The sequence below is a fragment of the Leucopleurus acutus genome (assembly GCF_964270905.1).
Source record: "Leucopleurus acutus genome assembly, chromosome: 17".
In the NCBI taxonomy this organism is placed as follows: domain Eukaryota; kingdom Metazoa; phylum Chordata; class Mammalia; order Artiodactyla; family Delphinidae; genus Leucopleurus; species Leucopleurus acutus.
In genome coordinates, this window is record NC_139159.1 from 65,790,012 (window position 1) to 65,811,593 (window position 21,582).

At 39.4% G+C, this 21,582-nt stretch overlaps 1 protein-coding gene across 1 annotated transcript in view; it reads left to right on the top strand.

Annotated features, from left to right (window-relative positions):
* Positions 1–21,582, top strand: part of COL14A1 (collagen type XIV alpha 1 chain) — a gene marked incomplete at its 3' end in the record, with an annotated part of 266,456 nt that overhangs the window by 208,041 nt on the left and 36,833 nt on the right. The window contains exons 39-44 of the mRNA XM_082858482.1: positions 1,795–1,848; positions 3,467–3,562; positions 4,726–4,779; positions 5,159–5,212; positions 17,071–17,124; positions 17,862–17,933. Of these exons, the coding sequence (XP_082714608.1) occupies positions 1,795–1,848; positions 3,467–3,562; positions 4,726–4,779; positions 5,159–5,212; positions 17,071–17,124; positions 17,862–17,933 (384 nt within the window). The remainder of the gene's footprint in view (positions 1–1,794; positions 1,849–3,466; positions 3,563–4,725; positions 4,780–5,158; positions 5,213–17,070; positions 17,125–17,861; positions 17,934–21,582) is intronic.

Here is a 21,582-nt window from a genome sequence, read left to right on the forward strand (position 1 = left end):
TAAATTTCATTGAAAATTCTACTTGATGATATGTTAAATATTAACATTTGTACTTAAATCTTAAAGTTTGTACTCAGGGCATGTATAAGGATGTTAATTGTAGTATCGTTTAGACAGCAACAAATTGTGGGCAAAACTCCTCCATTTCCAATAACGAAAGAATGGTTAAACAAACTATCCATTGTACAGATAACTGTGCAACTCATTTAGAATAAGTTAGTCATGTTATGGAAAAACATATTAACTCAAAAATATATGTAAAGTGTTCTATCACATATGCAATCTATATATATCAAAGAATACCACAAAAACACTAATAATAGGTAATATTTTCTATAGATACACATACAAAAAACACAATTTTTTAATTGTATTTTAAAAGTCTGGAAGGTAAGCAACCAACTAATATTGATGGGGGCGGGGGAGTGAATTTAATTGCTAAACTGGAAGAAACCTTAGCTATCACCTGATCCAGTCTTTTCCCAAGTGATGCAAGTGTTTTGCTGATGGTACACAAAATGATTTTCAGTAGTCATGGACATAGCAGGAAATCAACTAGACTCACATAGTGAGAAAGCTATTCCATTTTCAATGATCTTTTCATCCTTCTGCTCAAGTGAAAGCAATATTCTCAGACTGGTGCCCATATGACCCTTCTAATACTTACCCATGCCCCTTTTTAACAAAGAGCAAACCAATTGCTCACAGACTTCACTAGGAACAAAATCTAGCTAAATTTACCAACATTATTTATAGCATATTTTTAGGTTTATCTTATATTCTTAGTAAGTATATAAGAATACTTATATACTTACTAAGTATTATATAATACTTATATACTTAAGTATCTATATGTTTTTCCATCTACTATAGTACATAATATTTGCTTTCAAAATAGATTTAAGTGAAATATGAGTCAATTAAAAAATATTCAGAGTATATTTGCATATATGTATGTACACATATACAAAGCATATGTTTACAAAGAATGCATATACACATATATACATATTTATTATGTATGTACATATGTATGTATGTATATAAAGAAAATGCTATTAAATAATAGTACAGGCAGTGCATTAATATGACAAAATTTTTTTTTTTTTTTTTTTTTTGCGGTATGCGGGCCTCTCACGTTGCGGAGCACAGGCTCCAGACGGGCAGGTTCAGCGGCCACGGCTCACGGGCCCAGCCGCTCCATGGCATATGGGATCTTTCCAGACCGGGGCACGAACCCATGTCCCCTGCATCAGCAGGCGGACTCTCAACCACTGCGCCACCAGGGAAGCCCCTAATATGACAAAATTTTGAGGGGAAAATGCAAATACCTGAAGTTTCAGAAACACTAATGTCATTAGCTTTTTATGGTATAAATAAAGAAAATTAAATTGTTACTGTTTTATATGCTTTTTACAATTTAATTAAATAATTTAATCTCAAAGTCTTGGTATAGGACATGCATAATTTTAGATTAACAGTATATTTTTATTATTTGCGTCATCAATAGCTGTACTCTTACACACTCAATTAAAAGATCCTGTAGCTTTTTTTTTTTTTAATTTAAAGGGATTTTGCATAGAACGTTTGCTCAAATTGTGTAATCATCAGCAGGAAAAGGTGAATCTGGGGGGTAGATTTCCCGTTCAGGATCATGATGCACATACACCATTACACAATGTGTTGGCCTTTATACAAAATGAGAATTACATAATCCATATTATTAAGTAAAATGAATGAAATATATTGCTTTCAGATTTGTCTTTGTGCTAATACTTAACATCTGTTTGCCAGGGTGGTCCAGGACTCCGAGGACCAAAGGGCCAACAAGGTGACCTGGGCCCAAAGGTAACATTCTTCCTCCCTCTCACATCACTAGCCATAATATAATTTTGGAGTTAAGTAATATTCACCCTTCGCAGTTTAAAGCTCCTTATGTTTTTATGAAAGTTGTGTTGAAGCCTTTTCCCTTATTCTTAAAAGCTTGTGTTTTTTCATCAAAAAAAAATTTAGTAACTTAAGTGAAAAGAAAGGTTTCTGGGTAAGAAATAGAGTGTCAGTGTTCCAAGTGGTTTAGTTGCTTAGGCAGTTCTTGCTCATATATAGTCTTCTTTTCCTCTATCTGCAAAAAAGATGTATCGAGGGAGCACTGAATCACAACTAGGCAGCAGTCCTCCAGGTAATTTCTTAGGTTTCAGCCTCCTCCTTCTCCCCTCCCACCAGGTACTGTATAATCAAACACACAGCTCTATTTTCCATTCTCACTGCCCAAGGCCATCAAATGTGGTGGTTCAGGTTGTACACTGTACAAAGGCACCAACTAAGAGGACCAAGTTGGTGCCAATCCATGTCAAGGTACACATTTTTCTACTTTGCACAAAGGTGCCCTAAGGGTTGGCAGAAGCCCAGCCACTAATTGAGTTCAGGCCCCATCATCCTGTACCTGGCTTTTGGCAAATCTTCTAATTGTTCTTCTGGCTCCAGTGGCTTGATTTTTTGATTGGTTCTTCACATCTGCCCCCAGATTCATTTCTTTAAAGTTATACTGGATCACATCATACTCTTAAAACCTGCAGTCATGTGTGATTGCTTTGAGAACACAATTCACCCTCCTTAGCATGACATTCAAGCCCCTTTATAATTTACTATCTCATTTTCACCATGTTGCTCCGAATCATCGCTCCAACCATCTTGCTTGACTTACTGCTTCAGTATGGTGACTTATTAAATTTGCATAGTATTTATTCATGGAGAAGAGAACATTGCAATGTTGTTTTACTAGAAAATTGGAAACAAGTAGAGCAAGGTAAGAGCGAATGTGGAGGGTGGGGGCAGGCTTACAGGGGAGAAGTCAGTGAAAGAAGGCTGAAGATAATTAATCAGGTACTACGCAGCTCAAAACTCAGACCATAAGATATCTTCTTTTTTTGTTTTGTTTTATTTTTTGAGATTGTGACACATTTTCTCAGGCAGATACTTGATGTCTTGGCTCCATCTCATACACTACAAGGGAGGCAATGTCTTCAGTAAACGCAGACGAGTGCCCCAGAGATAGATAGTTCACAGTAGTGAAGGGGGAGAGACTATAGTTCGGCTGGATGGTGTGAACCTTCACAAACCAAGAGGGTAGTCTTGTATCACTTATATCTTTTGGGTTTGTTGTGGAGTGTGGGCGTCTAGTTACTCACATAATTGGCACAATGTTCCTATTTATGTAAGCAAAAATAAATAAATGAAGTTGCAGCAACTACTGTGTGTTTACTCTTTTGCTTTACTGATGACACTTTGCCTGGGAGGTGGATCATCTGAGGCCTGGTGTCTTGTTATCCTATGAGTGTTTTATGTCTTAGGAAAAATTAGTTAATGAAATAAATTATAAACACCGTAAGTAGAAATATCTAGGTAGCAGATATTTCTGGGTACCAGAGGGTTTAACTTACCTTTGGGATGACTTCTTGCCTTCCAGGGACCGGATGGCCCTCGGGGTGAAACAGGCCCTCCGGGACCTCAGGGTCCTCCTGGACCCCAAGGACCAAGTGGTCTGTCCATTCAAGGAATGCCTGTGAGTTGTGTGTAAACATTCAGATGGGTTTTATTGTTATTACTTCTCCATGAGTTATATAGAATGAACTTTTGTCTTCTGTGCCTTGATAATGGTCCTCAGCCTCTTCCAACCCCTAAAAATAAGAACTGAAAGTAATAATTGAGACTTCATTCATTAGCCAATTTTTTGTTCAATGAAGGGGGTCTTTTACAAACAGATATGTGCCTAGGGAGTAGGTATATACACAGATAATTTGTCTATAGAAAAGAAAGCGGGGCTTGACATGTATGGCCCTTTTTCTTGTTTGACTAAGTCCTTAGGGGGTATGATAAAATCTAGAAAGTGACAAATGTTATACAAATTTAAGTTATTCATTTTGCATTTGTAGTAATTGTGGAAATAGCTTCATGAAAGCCATTTAATTATGATCTTTATCTCAACAGGCCTTAAAGTGTGGTGCTCTGAGTTTTAGATTATAGACAGTATAGTCTCTACAGCCACATTTCTTTGTATAAGTTGTTTGTACCAATGAAAACAAATTCAATCCCACTCACTGATTTTCAGTGATCTTACTAGACGGATCTAGATTTAAGGAATAAAAGCCAATCTCTGTCATTAGTATTTGAAGCATGATGCTGTTAAGTACATTTTTAGCAATCTTTCTGTGCATATGATTGTGTCTCCCTAGCTAAGAAGTCTTTTCCAGAGTTATTCTCACATCTTAGAAAGCATTAACATGCCAGTTTGTATAATTACTACCACTATTACTACTACTATTTGTTGAGGTCCTGCTACTTGTCAGGTACTGTGTTTGCTTTTCCATTCTTATAAATTTCTAGCCAAAACAAAACAAAAATATGGAGAGATATAAGCTTTAAAATCTAAACTATAAATAATACTGAAATATTCAACTCCCCTCACATATTTACAGTATGAGCTTAGCCATATCAGACTGTATACACTGTGTTTAAACTATTCTGCTATATAAACGTTCTGGTCTGTAGGCATGCTTACCTAGGTGGTGTAGCTTATGTGAAAAGTGAAATACGCTGTATTTGGATGTTAGTGTGAAAGCAATTTAATGTTGGAAATGTTAAAAGAGTCAGTGGAGAAAAAGAAAAGACTGAGAATTTACCTATTTACCTATGTGAACTTAACCCCATGTCCTTTTGGTTGTTCAGGGAATGCCAGGCGAAAAAGGAGAGAAAGGAGCGACTGGACTTCCTGGCCCACAGGTATTACTTTTATTTTTTTATTCCGTTGCTCTCAGCTCTAGAGCTTTGCCAAGAAGAAAGAAGACTGTAGCTTCTGAAGTCTGTAGTTGTGATCTTGGCAATGAGTGGTTTCTACACTAAGGACCATTAGCGTGTATTCGTTTACTTCAGCCCCCTCTTAGGTCCTACTGATGCTCCCCTGGGTGAGCCCTGGTGGGGGACACTTCTTTTCCTTCTGGTGAATAACTTCTGGGTTCTGAATGCTCAGTCAGGAAGGCCTCACCTTTATGCTATCGGGTTTGTTTGGAGGCCTTGATTTATTTCAGGGAAGCTGGGTGAGAGGGTAATTGGTTTCGATAACTTGATAACTCTGCCATTTTCCTGTCCTTGCTGTATCTAGGGCATCCCAGGAGGTGTTGGTTCACCAGGACGTGATGGCTCACCAGGCCAAAGGGTAAGGACTTGCCCAAGGTTGCTCGTTAGCACAGTAGATTTCTCACCAAGTCACTCTTGCTATTGGCAAGTTCTATGCATGGAAGGCAAACCAGGTGTTTTTTTTTTTTCTCTTTATTGTTTCCTCCCATCTATCTGCATTCTACCAATTCTGCATCTGTTTCCCTTAACTGGTATTCTTCCACGTCTATAACTTTCCTCAAAATCTAGAAACTTTCATCAAACCTTCCCAAATTAACCACACCTCTTTCTGAATGTTCCCGTAACCTGAATATAGTTTGCACTGAATACTGTGCATTGGTCTAACAGATTTTCCAGTTGTTTCAAATTCTCAAGGAGCAAACCTAAAGGAAATCAAGAATCATATGAATTGGAATTTAGTAATTATGACTCTCTGTAATATTCTCCATTTATTTAATATGCATCAATTATCAATTCCTGTTCAAGTGGACAGCAATAAAAGAAAGTATAAGGATGGTTGAGGGACGAGTTAACAACTAGAGTTTGTTTAGTCAACACGTCTTCACTGAGCCAGGGTTGAGGTTCTTGTCCTCAAAGAGTTTATAGCTTTTGGGGAGAAATAGAACCAAATAAGAAACATATGCTATAATGGGAGTATTGACAGAGCCCTGTGGGAGCACAAAGAATAGGTAACTAAGCCAGACTTGGAGGGTGAGGGAAAGCTTCCCAGAGGGGGCACCATACAGACTGGATTTCAACTGAGAGATAGAAATTAGCCAGATACACGAGGAAAGGAAAGCTATTGCAAGTAAAGAGGACAGCATATATGACATATAAAGGAGTGGAGTTGAAGAGAAGGTGGGGCATTTCCATTTCTGAACCTAGTTCCGTATGGCTGGAGATTAGACTGCAGTGTGTGTGTGTGTGTGTGTGTGTGTGTGTGTGCGTGCACGAGTGTGCACGAGTGTACACGTGTGTGCACACAGGTGTGGAGAGATTGTCAAGAGATGAAACTGAAGTGGTAAAAACAAACTCACAACAGCTATCTTTTTTTCAGACCAAGGATTTTGAGCTTTAACAGGAAGGCAATAGGAAGTCATTACATGTTCAGCAAGGGAGAGAGGCTGGTCTTCCTTAAAAGGACACTGATGTAGACATGTGGGCAGCTGCACAGTTTCTCTCAAGACTGAATTATATATAGTGTCCACCACTTAGATCCAATCCAGTAAAGGACAACACATTTGGTGACATTCCCTGGTATTTCTGGGGACAACTAACCCACTAGGTTAGCAAACGATTGGCTGGAAGACACACTTCTTTACTCAAACAAGGCTGCCTTTAGCTATACTGCTCAAGAATAAGGAAATCATTTTTTCTATAGGAGTGTAGGTGTGTGAATTTAAATTCCTTCCATGTTGGGTTGTTATTTTTTTTTTTTTTTGGTTTCATGTCCAACTTTCATTTGCTTAAAATCTCAGTTTAGTCTCTATCTATCAAATGGAATTAGTTTGTAAAGCATGTCCAGGTGAAGGTATCTAAAAGAGGCATTCTCTAAAAGTTAGATTTATGTAGGTTTCTTGTACATGTGGAAGGAGTGTCTAAAAGTATTTGTATGTTTTGGCAAAGGGCTTAGGCTAAAATCCTGTGTGGTTACACACCTAGATTCCTTCATGATTCCTGAAGCTCTGAAAACAGCAATTCTAAAGATTTGGTTCAGTGAATTTACTTGATTTATCCATGCGTAGAGGCTAGTCTTGGCAAGGAACTCCCAAATCAAACATATTGGATTAGTGTCTAGATCGTTTGGGTTTGGAATTTTTTTTAAAACCAATATACCAATGCAGACGTTTTATAAATATTTTGCCATTCTTCCAAACATGTTTTATTCTATAGGATAAAAAGTCTTAGCATGTAATAAAGCGTTAATATATATGTACATAGATTTTATTTCCCTCTCTCGCTCAATCTGGAGGTAAAACTTTCAAGTGTCTCTAATTGCTATTTTGAAAAATTCTTGGATGGGAATGGAATTGCTTTTTAAAACTGGTTTCCAGAGGATACTTTTTGTTTATAGGGCCATGTTAAAAAAAAGATTGTGCAAATCCTGTGACAACTGCTTTAGAAAAGATATTGAGGGCAATACTATTCCAGAGTACAACTTGAGGAGGTGCCGAAAACACAGAATAAAATATAGTGGTGCCGCCTAGAATTGTGTAGCGTGAGGAGGGGCTGCCCTGCTTGAGGAAGGGACCACTTATATATTGGGTTGGCCAAAATTTTGTTCGGGAATGAACTTTTTGGCCAATCCAATATTTTTCAATATCATAACATCTCATTTAATAAGATATTAGTTGAGCACATATCTTAATTGAGTACATACTATGTGCCATGTTCTATGCTCAGCCTAGAGAGAGTTGTTCATTACTGCCTCCAGAAGGAAAATATCCAGAACAGGAGAGACTTTCAATAACTAAAGGAGGCAATTTGTACATCATCTACCAGGAAGAAATAGAAGGAGGAAGTGGAATCAAGACCATGACTCTTCCCTGGGGCCAGGAAAACCAATGGGTCTTCATCGGAAACAGTCAAGCTAGGAGGAAAGATGGGTGAAAACAGAGTTATTTAGGAGGCTCTGATCTGTTTAGTCAAGCATCTGGGGTCTTAATGAAAATAAAGGGTCTAAAACAATTAGATAGTTATTTAGCAGGATTGTACAGTTGGAGGTCCAGGACCAACTTTCATAGTGGTAGGAACAGATCTCAGACATGGAGCTCCTTCTTTCTGGTTAGGCTGTGGGAGAGGGTGTTGCTGAAAGAGAGCTAAGGACAGACACTTAAGATTATTCCTGCTCTGCCTTAGGCTATCCTAAAAGGCAAAGTTGCATTCAGAAAGGAAATAATAATAGTAGTAGTAATAATCATAATAAATTATAAGTAATAATAATGACAGTAACAACCATGGCATAGAACAGACTGAGAGCAAACACACTGGATGATGAAACTTACTGCTGAAATGCCTGAGAAACTAATTCCAGAAAACTGTCTGGGGAATCAGGAAGACAAGGTTATTTTGTCTTTTCTTTACTCAAAGCCCTGAAATGACTTCCCATTACTGTGCCTCATGTCCTCTGATCTTGCGTGAGTAAAGACCACTCAAGGCAAAGAAGGAGGAAGCTGGGATAAATATGCGTGGTGATGTCCAATCAGTGCTTCTAGCTCCTTGGAGAGCTGCAGAGAGTAGGTGAGTGAGGTGTGCTGTAGGAGTGAGGGGCTATTCCTTACTGGTCATTCTTCCTTTTTAATCATTGTCTTTTCTTATAGACTGTTAAGAATTCATAGCCCAAAGCTAGAGCCATCACCTTGACGATTAGCTTAGGGAAAGGTTAGCATCCCTTACCCAGAGCCAGTGCCAATGTCACTTATTCATTTAGTCTACAAGGAAGGAGGGTTTAGCAGAGACTAAAAAAAAAGATTAAGCATCTCCTCTTTAAACAGGAAACATGTTTTCTAATGTTTCTAGCTTATTCTGGCTTTTCCCAAGGGGAATCTTTGACTTGTAGAGGCAATCCTGGGCCTCAGGCTATAAGCAAGTCCAGCAAAAGTTGGACTTCTTCACTAAACCAGTCTCAGCCTCTTGCTGGGAAGCCAGTAGAGCACAATGCAGGACCACACCATATAAAGCAACAGTGCAAGTGCAGAGTTAACAGCCAAATGTATTCAGGCATCAGTTTTCATTCTGAGTCATTGCAGCCAACAGAATCCTTGTCTCATCTTTCTTTTCCACTGTCAATCTTGCCATTTCCCTGTTTGCCTCCTTCCTCTTCTTTTCTTGGTGTCTCTGACCCCAGGGTCCACCCTGTGATCTTTGGGTTCCTCTGATGTAGGGTGGATCTCTCATCCCCCACCCTAGACACCCAGGTGGTCCTTAGAGAAACCAGGAAAAACGGGCAAGACATGGATGATAAGTATAAGCAGTGAAAGAAAGAACTGAAAAGGAAAGGAAAAACTACCTCTTTTCTAGTTCTGAGGCTCCCTCGTATCCAAGACCACCAGCTTTCTGTCAAGCATTCCAAATAGAAACTTTTAAAATTATTTTTATTTTCCAATTCTTACTATGGTTTTATAAAAAGTCAGAGAGACAAGAAATAAAAATGACCAGGAGATATATATGGTATGGCATCTGGAAGGTAGTAATTCCTCCTTTGTACCAAGGGTGTTAGTTTTAAAATTCCAAGTAAACTGAAATTGGAATGCTTCCTTCCCCCCAAGTTACTGCTCCCTGCCTCTCCTGTCTTCATGCCATAACCACAGCCTTCCTTTTTCATCTCTAAAAGGTGAAATACTGTTAAAAAAGTTCTACATATGAATTCTGCTGAACTTGTGTGGTTACGAGAAGCAGGATGGTCCAGTGGTAAATATCAGAGACTTGGCCAGTTAGCCAGACCTCAGTTTGAACCCCAGCCATGTGACACTGAACCAGTTACTTAAAAAGCCCAAGCCTCACTTTCCTCATCTGTGAAGTGGAAAAAATAATATGCGACTCCATAGAGCTATTGTGGGAATTAATTCATATAAAGAATTTCTATATAAAATTGCAACTTTAGCTGATACAAGTATTCACTATTTTCAGTGTAGACCTAATGAGTCAGGACAGTGCAATATTTTATAATGCCTGTCCTTAGCATTATTAAGGCACCTTAGAAGATTTTAATGAACTATGAAAAAAGTCTAAAGAAAAAGCAAGTGGCTTGTCGTTTAATTTTCTTGGAGTCCACATTGAAAGGATGTTTGGAACATGTTTCCTTTTTATGTGGGTGTGATGTAAACAAAGGCCATACTTGTGATGAATGTCCCACTTCATCAAGGCGAGTTGGACTTAAAATATACTTGAAAAATTGAACTTGAGTCAACAATCTGGATTTAATTCCTATCATAAATGTCAAGCTATGATGAGAGATTCATCTAAGGACTGTTTTATTAAATACTAAGATTCATGATAATTATCCCCTTGAGTATCTTCCTTCCTCCAGAAGAGGAAATGTAAAACTCATCACAAAGCCAGTGGAGAGAACGATACGATTTTCCTTTTCATGGATCTAAACGGGTTTTTATAAAATCCCAGGAAAACATTCTCCCAGTCAACCACAGTGATGACAGTATATGCAATTGGGATTTGGCAGATTATTTTAATAAAAAAGGCAGCGGCCACTGTCATTGATTCTTGACTAAGTGCAGTGCTTTACAAATGTTATGTTCTCCAATCCTCAGAATAATCATGAATGCTAGGCACTGTGACCCCATTATATAGACAAAGAATCTGAAGCTCAGAAAGTTGAAGTCACTCAAACAATGCCACACAGCAAGCCAGCATTGCAGCCAGGATTATAATCCACTCTCAGGCGCCAACACTGCACTCTTTCCTTCCACAAAATTATGTTAAAGGGTAAAGTGGGATTTTGTTAATATGGGCAACTCTTCCAGTAAAAATAGGAATAAGAAGGACTCCGTCACTGAAGATATCTCACCCAGCATTTTTTTGTGGAGAAGGAACCCAGTTTGGGTGACTTTCTTGAGGAAGTAGAAATTGATTGTTCACACATAAGAATATGTTTCTGTGATTACTTTTCACTTTTACTTGGATAGTGGCCCATCCGAGGAGAGAACTGTTACTTAGGAAATTAGTATCATGTTATCACTGGCTTTAAAGATGCTTCTATTGGGGCATAGGTTACAAATGCTATCTGTCTTGCACTCTGGTTCTAACGCTGTCTCTTGGGGTCAGGCGAGACATTTTTATATTTGTAAACCAGCAGTTCCACAATTTAAATGACCAAATTGTTGTTTTGTGTTTTGTTTTGTTTTTTTAAATATGCAGATTCCTGAGCTTCTGCCTCAGAGATTCAGATACAAAAGGTCTTGGGTATGACTTAGGCACGTATAGTTTTAAAAAAGCTTAATGAGGGCTTCCCTGCTTAATGAGGGCTTCCCTGGTAGTGCAGTGGTTGAGAGTCCGCCTGCCGATGCAGGGGACACGGGTTCATGCCCCGGTCCAGAAAGGTCCCACATGCCGCGGAGCTGCTAGGCTTGTGAGCCATGGCCGCTGAGCCTGCGCGTCCGGAGCATGTGCTCCGCAACGGGAGAGGCCACAGCAGTGAGAGGCCCGCATACCGCAAAAAAAAAAAAAAAGCTTAATGATTCTAATAATCAGCTAGGTTTTAGAATCACTGGATAGTATATTATGTTAAGCCCTTTGTGTGTCAAAGTAGTTTCTTGGGTAGAATATTGCTGTGGTTGTAATTCACTGAAGTCACCACTGCAGGTTACTAAACTATACACATGTTTATATTTCTATATATACATTTAACTTATATATGTAATATATATATATTTGTACATTAAAAAAGTAGTGTATTGTGTACATATATAAAATATATGTATATATTAACATATATATACACACATACGTGGTGTGTGTGTGTGTGTGTGTGTGTGTGTGTGTGTGTGTGAGTGAGAGAGAAACTGAAACTTCCCCAGTGTGACTCAACATAGTATCACACTCAGGATTGATCTTGGATCTCTAACCTGGGCCAGTGTTTACAGAGTCTGTGGCTTTTTACCCCTTGGCCTCTTCATCTGGTGGTTGGTCTTAATCCTTAGTTGCAAGTAAAGCCTTATTTCCTATGGCTGACTGCCACGCTGGTCTCTTGCCGTTGCTCTCAGGGCTGAAATTGTGCAGATGGGTTTCTTCAAGTGTGTCTTTAGTCTTCATTGCTTGAGTTTGTTTGGCTGTGTTACTGCCAATTATGGTTCATGTCCGTGGTCCACCCTTGCAGGCTTCAAAGAAGGCATGGATGGTGAATATCATAACTGAGTCACTAGCTCTGAGTGCTATTTCTGTTATCTACATAAACATAAATATTCTAGCTTCTAACTTTAGTTACAACACACTTTGTGGGCACATCTGTTTCATCCTTTAGATGCCATAGACAGTACCTTGAAACTACAAACTTTTTAAGAGCCTACGAAAAGTGCTTGCCGCCTGAAAAAATCATATGTGTTTGCTCTCGTGTATGGAAAAGAAAAATGAAAATTAATAAATTAGTTAAATGTCTGTAAAACATTACACTTTGCTAACTTCAACCATGGTTAAATTTAGTATTTATTCAAACATCAGTGATTTTTGAAGACACATTTTGGATAGATTTCCTTTTGCTGACAAATCATAGCCCACCATAACTTAATAAGTTGCTCAGAGCCAAATGTTTTCCAAAAAAATTATAAAAAGCCTTTCAAGTTTTTATAGCAAAAATTATTTTTAATGTGGGTTGTTGGTGCGTATTAATATTTTGAGGTGGGAATCTCAAAAAGGAAAAATGATTGGAGCTACTCATGTTATAAAACACCCCTGTTTGTAAGTGGCTGATTTTATGCGCTTTAAAAAATAAACGTATCGGTTTAAGTGAATTCTCACATTATGCTTATTGTTTAATCTTCTATCCCCTAATATACATTCTTCATTGCTTAATTAAAGTTTTCTGTTTTTTATGAGGGTGCTTAATCCGCAAACACACATGTACTGAGATTGGCTTCCTGATATGAAATGGATAATTTATAGATCTAGAAATGTTTGGGGAAGTGCAAACCCATTTCTAGCTGTTTAGGGCTGAAAACCATTCAGCTGGCTTTGATTAAAGTGAAGCTGAATCACAAAGCTAGAATTTGCCGATGATTTTGCCATGTAAAATGCAGATATTTTACGTGGTTTTTCTTTTCATCGAGTTTATTGCTTTGATATAAAGAGCTGACTGGCATGTGAGGATGGGCTGTAATGTGGGTGCTGCAGTGGTACCTGAGCAGGGAGAGTGATGCAGTGTCCCAACCATCCTGGATCCCTTGACTTAAAATCCACCTCTCCTGTGAAACCCCACACCTGGATTAGGTGCCCTTCCTGCATGTTCCCATGGAATCTTCTAGTCCATCATCATAGCTCATTGTCATTTACTTTCAAGTGTTGACTTTTCTCAAAACCATCACCTCCTTGAAAAGAAACTGTCTTGTTCATCATGGTCTACCCCAAACCTAGCAAAATGCCCAGCACGTAGTAGTTCTGCAAATACGTTTCAGTAACGTGACAAATGTGAGGCTTACAAGTAAAACCAATCTTTCAAAGATAAATTTAAAGCGTGATTCCAAAGTTATAAAATAAAACTATGTGATGAAATTGTGAACTTTTTTAGGGTTAGGAAGAGATTTGGGGGAAAAGGGGCTTTGATAATGTTTCTAAAATAATATTGAGCCTAACATCCTTTTAATTATAACCAGGTATAGCAAGTAAATTTTAATATGGCATGAGAGAAACGGGAAACTCACAGTACCCTTAAGAACGCCTTTATTCTTGAACTGTTATATGTAAAAATGTGCAGTCGTTCATGACATTCCATGAACGAAAGAGCTAGAGTAAAATGCACTGGAATGGATGCTACTGGTGCCCCGGTCAGAGCCCCTTTACCTGGCAGGTGTACTCCATCCCCCGGCTGCTGCGGGTTTGACTGCTAACAACTCAGTTACCTCTTCTACAGAGAACTACCCTTGGAACTGCCACCTTGGCTCCAGTCAATGACTAACTGATGTGGGTATATAAAACCTTGTGGTAGGTCCACTCTGAGGTATAACTCACACTCCAGAGCTCCCCATGGGGTCAGACTGAAGCCAGTCTTAGCTAAATCCAATTCTAACCTAACCTCTCTGCCTGCACTCTCCTGCCTCCTTCATACCTAAAAGCTTTCTCCCAAGAACACTCCCGCTATAAATCAAAGGAACAACAACCCAGTCTGCTTCTAGGAAACCACCTCTCAGATAGTCACTGAAATGAAATTTCAGCTTCTGAGCTAGATAACTCCCGATCCCTTTCCTCCAGGCTTGTGGAGGGTTCAAGAGCAAAGACGGATAAGATTGGCATCCCCCACCCCCTCAGCCCACCCTATGCTTTTCCAGACTAATTATACCTGCAAATCATATTTATTTATTTTATAAATGATAAATGTATTTTATACATGATAACCAGAGCACTTCTTCCAGGTGCCTCAATTTTATTCAAATTTAACTTTTTATTAGTGCCTATTTTGTGCCAACCATGTGCTAGGGAGGAATTAGGAAAGGAATGGTGAATAAGACATGATTTCTGCCCTCAAAAAAAAAAAAAGAAATCTCAGCTTCTGAGGATGTGCTTTCGGTGGAAGAACACAGAGTGAACAAACATGTAGTCTCTTCTTTTGATTTGATCGCACAGAAGCAATAGCCTCTCGGCCAAATTTAGCTCCTATATAAGAATGACATTTCATCCTCTTCGCTTCCAGATGATACACGCATGGTGTCTGTAAATCAAGTGAATTCAAAACTGTTCTCTAGAGCATCCTTCCAGAGCCACGATGAAGGAGAGCGCTGACAGATCATTGCTTTGTAAACATGATTGGGAGAGGGGAGTCAATGTATTATTTCCTGCAGGTCTTCCTTGGAATAATACAGTTTTCTTTTCAGAAAGTATGACATGGCTTGCCTCGCTCTGAATAAAATTGCCCTTGCTTGTTTTTGAGATTTTTTTTCTCTCTGGACACAGCCTGGAAAAGAGTCAGGGAGGGCTTCCTGCAGTAATGCTATACTTTTGACTGCTGGGCCATGTGTGTCATATGTGGCCTTACACACGAGTGTGTGTTTGCTTCCCCTCCAGTGCTGGAAGAGTTTTAAGGCAGGAAGCAAATGATGTCCTTTGAAAAATGTCTTCTTAAATTATTGACTGTGTGCTCAGAGTCCCTTTTTTTCGTATGTGAACTTCATCTAGAAAATAATAGTAGATTAAAAAAAATTTTTTTTAATGGTAAGGCCTCCTAAGTTTTCTCACTGACCAGATGAGGGAGTTGGGCTGGAGGAGTTCTAAGGTTCTGTTTTTCTTTTACATATTCTGATTTTTTTATACCCTCTTCCTGGATATGCTATATTTAAACTCCATGTAAAATAATTTCTTTCAACCTATGTCAGTATTAATTTTTGTTGTTTAGCTAGCAGATCCAAAGAAGGTTGTATGTGTGTGTGTGTATGTATGTATGTATGTATGTGTGTGTGTAATTTAATCTGTATCAGGGCCTATCACTGAAGCTTTCTGACTTAATAATATTTTTGAATGAATAACTAAAGTGAATGAATAGGAGTAGTAGAGAAAAAAACCACTAGCCTTTATATTAGTATAGGATAACTGTTATAACAAAGACCCTAAAATCTCAGTGGTTTCAAGCAATTAAAAAAAATAAATGAAATGAAATGAAATAAAGTCTATTGTTTGGTCACAGCCAGTGCTGTCGACAGAATAGGTAGAGGAGTGGGGCTGTGGGGTGGAGCTAGTCTCTAATCCATACAGTCACTTAGGGACTCAAGGTCTTTCCGTCTTGGGACACTTTGATCTTCAACATGTGGGCCCTAAAGTTGTTAAAGAAGGGGAAAAGAAAGTGGAGGATTACCCATAGGAAACTGTTATGAACCAGAAGTGGAACTGGCCCCTTTCCACAGGCCAGAACTCAGCCCCATGGCTCTAACAGAATTGCTGGAACAGGAGGCTGGGAGATGTTACCTCATAATGTGCCCAGGCAGAAAAGGAAAACCATCAAGATTGCTGGGTTCTAGAATCCTCTGCCTTAGCTGGTTTAAAGACTTGCTAGTATTCGAGCTTAAGAGCATGATGAAAGGGCCTTGCTGACCATTGCTTTTCCTATCCTACCCCCTCTTCATGCCAACTTTCATTTCGTACCTTTTCTCCCAACTCACACCATTTCCTTTCATCCAGCCTCATCTTGACTCTCTTTTATTTGATACCTTGACATAAGGAGACATAAGGTGAATGTGGATGGACACCCCTAAGGAGAAGGATTTTCATGAGCCAGATAAATGGAAAAGACAGCTCACTGGAAAAGTGGCACACATTTCAGAAAGGGAATTGGGAGAGGCAGCAAGGAAGCCAGGAGATGTTGGTTTGAGTTGACTTGAGATGAGAATGGGTTATTCTAGTAGGGGACAAATCCCAAGACGAAAAGTCCATTTCTCCATGTAGTAGAATGTAATGTCTTGAACAAAATTTTATAAACTTATTATAAAATTCAGATGGAAGATCCTCTCTCATGTTTTTAACTGCATTGGAAGGACCAGCACCCACAATTAAGAACTACAACCTTTTGAGAGTAAGTCACCCCAGCTGTTCTATTTTTTTTAACATTCACATAAAAATAACATGCACATACACACATTCAATAATTGAGGAAGATACTTTTATAAAGAACATCGTTTGCTTTCTGCCTTAAACTCTTCCATCATGGAATGGGAAGCAAACATGTAAACCTGCTTAGCAGTCAAAACTGTATCATTACAGCAGGAAATCCCCCCAGATTTCCCCCAGGCAGCTCCTGAAGAGCTGTAGAGTTGCAGATATTGTAATACTCCTAATTTGTAATATAGATTCCTGTGATAGGGATTCCCTGCCCCAAACTCCCTTAGGTCCAGAAAGACACTAATTCGTCTTTTTGGCTGGTCATTAATGACCAGAATTGATCTCCCTTCTCACTTGTTATGCTTAGTTTAATGAAAAACACTTTCTGGAAACAAGTTCCTGTTTATGTTTGTAAGTGGTATCTCTTACACCTAAAATTCTTACATCGGACAATTTCATAGAGCCAACAGACACAAAAGTCTTTGCCAAGGAACAATTCCCATGAAGGGTATAAAAGCAGTGAATCCTTGGAAGTCCAGAGTAAATGACAGGACTTGCCCCCAGATATTAAGTGGGATTAAGTGCACCTTTTCTGAAAGCCATGTAAAGCAACTGCATAGTTGACACACCATGTTTTTCTTCCCCCAGGGCTTTCCTGGAAAGGATGGATCCTCTGGCCCTCCGGGACCACCAGGGCCAATTGTAAGTATTTCCAGGAACTACTGGGATGTAGTACTGCTTTAAAGCAATTCATCTCTTTTGTGAGATTTTCTTCTGTCAAACCTTTCACTTTGGCGGCCATCTTTGCTATAGTGTAACAACTCATCCCTTGGTACAGAGCTCCTCCTAAAACATCCTTAAAAAATAATGTATCCATGTGGCTTGATTATTCTACCTCTGAGCCACTTTGCCATAAGATCACCTGCATTGATTTACTTTGATTAGACACAGATAAGACTTGAATTATTTTTTCTTTTTAAATTTTTAGTGGAGTATAGTTGATTTACAATGTTGTGTTAGTTTCAGGTGTACAGCAAAGTGAATCAGCTATACGTATACATATATCCCCTCTTCTTTAGATTATTTCCCCATATAGACCATTACAGAGTATTGAGTAGCATTCCCTGTGCTCTACAGTAGGTCCTTGTTGATGACCTATTTTCTATATAGTAGTGTGTATATGTCACTACTATATATAAAAAAGGCTTGAATTTGAAAGAACTACATCTAACCGACAGAGTGGAGACTTTTCCAAAACTGTCTTCCTTACTTTTGTGGTACGTTAGTTGGAAACAGGAATGAGCAGTGAATCCTGAAGACTTGGTGTTGGGCGGGGAGGTGAGGTTAACTGTGCATGTTTGCTGCTCTCTCTTGAGAGCTAGCTGTTTTCGATGAGAATGAGTGAGTCCTCACCTTTGCTCCGTATTCCTGTCTATTAGGGCATTCCCGGAGCCCCTGGAGTCCCAGGAATCACAGGAAGCATGGGACCCCAAGGCGCCCTCGGACCGCCTGTGAGTACGTGGCTGTAAGCCAGTCAGGATGGTTGCCCAGTTATCCCTCTGGTTTATTTATGTGTTTAAATTTACAGCATCTTCTTTGGTCAAAATGTTTTTTTTCAGGACTGGATTCTGTGGGAATCCATGAGGAAAACAGAGAATCTCCTACAGGATAAAGATTAAGATCAGACTGTGCATATATCATGGCTAAAGACAAATGGTCCCAACAGGGAATCATCTGCAGCTAAGCTTCTGCTTATATATATTTCCATTGTTTGTTATTCTGTATTTGGCTAAGTCAACTCAATGCCATCTTTACAGGGACTGGGTACAATACTATCTGTTAATTAGGCCTGTCTCCTGGGTGAGAAATACAAGGCTGGAGAAAGTCCAGGATTAGTGGAAATGGGAAGAGATTTTTCTTTTCTAAACTCTGCGAGGAAGACAGACTTTGCCATTAAAACACACACTCACACATTCGCGAATAGTGGTGTAAATGAAGGCCCAGTGAATGGAACTAATTACCTCCCATTTTTGTGCTTCTAATCTCTTAGGTTGGTGCTTAAATGTGATCAGTGGAGGGGGTAGGGGTAGGATGGGGGAGAAACAGATGAGCTTATCTGGGCCTGTTTCCTCGTCTGTAAAATAAGGTTGTTGAAGTACAGCCTCCAAAGGCACACTTGGCATCTTCTGCGACTTGCAAATTGTTCCTTCTGGGTGTAATTATTAGTCAGCCTTCTGATGCTATCTGCGAGGTACCAAATCTGTATCCATAAACTAAAGCAATTGAGAAGTGTCAATGTAAATACATTGCAGATGTGCTAAGGATTCATGGAACAGTGAAATCTGAAGGGTGAGGGTAGGAGAAGTCAATGAAGTAGATTTCTACTCCTGCTATAACAATTACCACAATCTCAGGGGCTTAAAACAACAAAAATTTATTATCTTACAGTTCTGTAGGTCAGAAGCCTGATCTATTCTCACTGGGTTTTAAAATCAAGGTGTCAGCTTTTCCTTTCTGGAAGTTCTAGGGGAGCATCTGTTACCTTGCCTTCTCTAGCTTCTAAAGACTTCCCACCGTCCTTGGTTTGTGGCCCACTTTGAAGTCAGCAGTGTCACATCTCTCTGACCATTTTTCCATAATCATATCTCCCCCAAACATAGCCCAGAAAGTTTCTTTGCTTTGAGTGATGTATGTGATTACATTTGGGCCACCCAGATAATCCTAGATAATCTCCCTACATTACTTCAAGATCCTAACTAAATCACACTTCAAAGTCCTTTTGCCACATAAAGCAATATATTCATAGGTTCTGGGGATTAGGGCATGAACACTTCAGGGGACTTTTTCTGCCTACCACACTGAAGAAGGCATAACAGAAACATTGGTTCTCATTCAGAAAGAAACTCTCTCCCTCTAGCTACTCAGATAGTCGCTCTTTATTCTTGAAACCCATTTCAATAAACTGATTTTGCCCTCAGGGTCCTATTCTAGGCTGTGATTCACATGACACATATGCAGGTACACAAACACACATAAGACATGAACGTAAAAAATGCCTCCAGATTTTAGCAAACACATCCTAATTTGCACACTCAAATAAAGCTCTCCTTAGTTGTCATTTTACAAAGCCATATACTTATGGAAGATAGCTACATTGTCATGGTGCAAAACCTTTTAGATCTCCTCTTTTCATATCAAATTGCTAATGGGTCACAGAAGAAAATTTGATTGCTTTATCCTCACACATCTTTTTCTATTATCTCTGCTACCAGGCTTCAGTCCACTTCCCAAAATGTGCTCCAGGAAACAAGAGTTCCAGAATATGTCAGCAGGGCTCAGAGAGCAAGGGGTTCTGGGAAAGAAGTCTCAGAGACAGTGTATACTAAATCTGTTTCTCAGAAAGTCATGACAAGTTTTAGGATGGCAAAGACTTTGAGGCACCTTAAGGTGAAACAAAAAACCAAAACACTGGTTTAACTTGGTTAGACAATAAACACATGTATTTGTGCAGTTTCCCTTAACCCAAGGTGGGTTGACCCTAACTGCAGAGGGATGGAATGTGATATGAAAGAACAGGCTCTAGGAGTACTTGGGAGAGAACAGTGGGGTGTGGGAGGAGTAGAGTGAGATATGAAATACATTAGGTAAGTAGGACCCCACCCTGCTTATCCATCTGGCCTTTTGTAGCTCTAGAATAGACTTTAAATATGGGGCATAGAAAAATAGCAATACATTTTTTCCTGGAAATAAAACACTCATTAATAATATTATCTTCTATTGTTATAAATCAACAGAAAAGGGCCAATGATGGTGGCATTTATATCAGAGACAGCACTGGGTATTCTCTCAAAAGCCAGTTGTTCTCTGAACCGTCCAGCCCAGACTTTTCCCTGTGTTTTGGGCTGGGAGGAGCCATATGCCTACTGGCTGCCAGACTGGCGTGTCTAGTAAAGTAGGCTCAGTGTCACGGTGTAAAGGCCTTGATTGATTTCCCATGGATGTCTGTCTAGGAAGGCGGGAGGGAAAGAGACCAAGAAAGACACACCGCCCCACTGAAAATAGCAGTGTGTTTCCTATAGTCGGTGCCAGGAAAATGTTTGCTTTCATGAACCCTGCTTTTAGCTGCTGACTTCCCAGGACAGAATGGGCATTAATGCTCTTGCGGTCATAATTCCTACCTGAGGCTTAAGCATAAGCTAAAATATGGTATCTCCCCTCGCAGAAGAACTGCAGGAGAAATGTTGTGTCATTTCCTGGCTTGAGTCTCCTCAGTGGATCCCTGTCAGCAGGGGATAGGGCCCAAATATTCAGCCACGTATACCTAGCCCTTGACGATGGGCCCTTACTTTACCCTCCAACTTGATCTGGCATCGTCCTTTCTCTTGGAGGTATGACAACATCCCTTGGAGTTGTCACCCAAATTATTTAAAGCTCCCGCAATATATGCCATCCTGTTTCACACTTTTTTTTTTGCCTTTTGGGGATGCTCTTCCATTTGTCTGGGTTGCTTTCTCCTCCTTTCTCTACCTGGTGAGCTTCTGGCTATTATCTCTCTTAAACTGTGCACTTCCAGTGTGAGGCCACCCTCATGTCCTCAGGCTGAGAGACTTCATTTCAACTATTGATGTCCATCTCTCCACGAAAGGAGAGTTCCTTGAGGGCAAAAATTTTATCATACTCATGTTCTGATTCCTAGACCCCAGCTCAGTATCATAGAGGGTACTTAATAAGTGTTTGTTAAAAGAAAGAATGAAGGTATGATTGCCTTCCAGTTAGGCTGATGTTCAGGTGAGTATGAGAAGGTTATTCTTACAGATTGGGGTCAGATGTGGGAGACATTTAGAGCCGAATGAGGGATGTTTTGATTTTGGTTAGCAGACATCTAATATTTGGAGCTTGGACCATGAGATCATTCTTCTTGCCTTCAGGACTAAAATTCTGTGAATCTATGAATGTAGCTACTGTATTTTCTTTTCTTTACATTTCAAGGGTTCCTGAAATTAAAGGAAAATGTGCCACTTTTTCTCGCCTACATGTACAGGGAATGTGTGTTTTCCCTCAAAGCATACTTTGGTGGAGTTATGAACCTTAACTCACTCAGGAATTTTTAGTTTGTTTTTGTTTTACTTTGCAAAAATCAAAGAAAAAATGTCAGAGAAG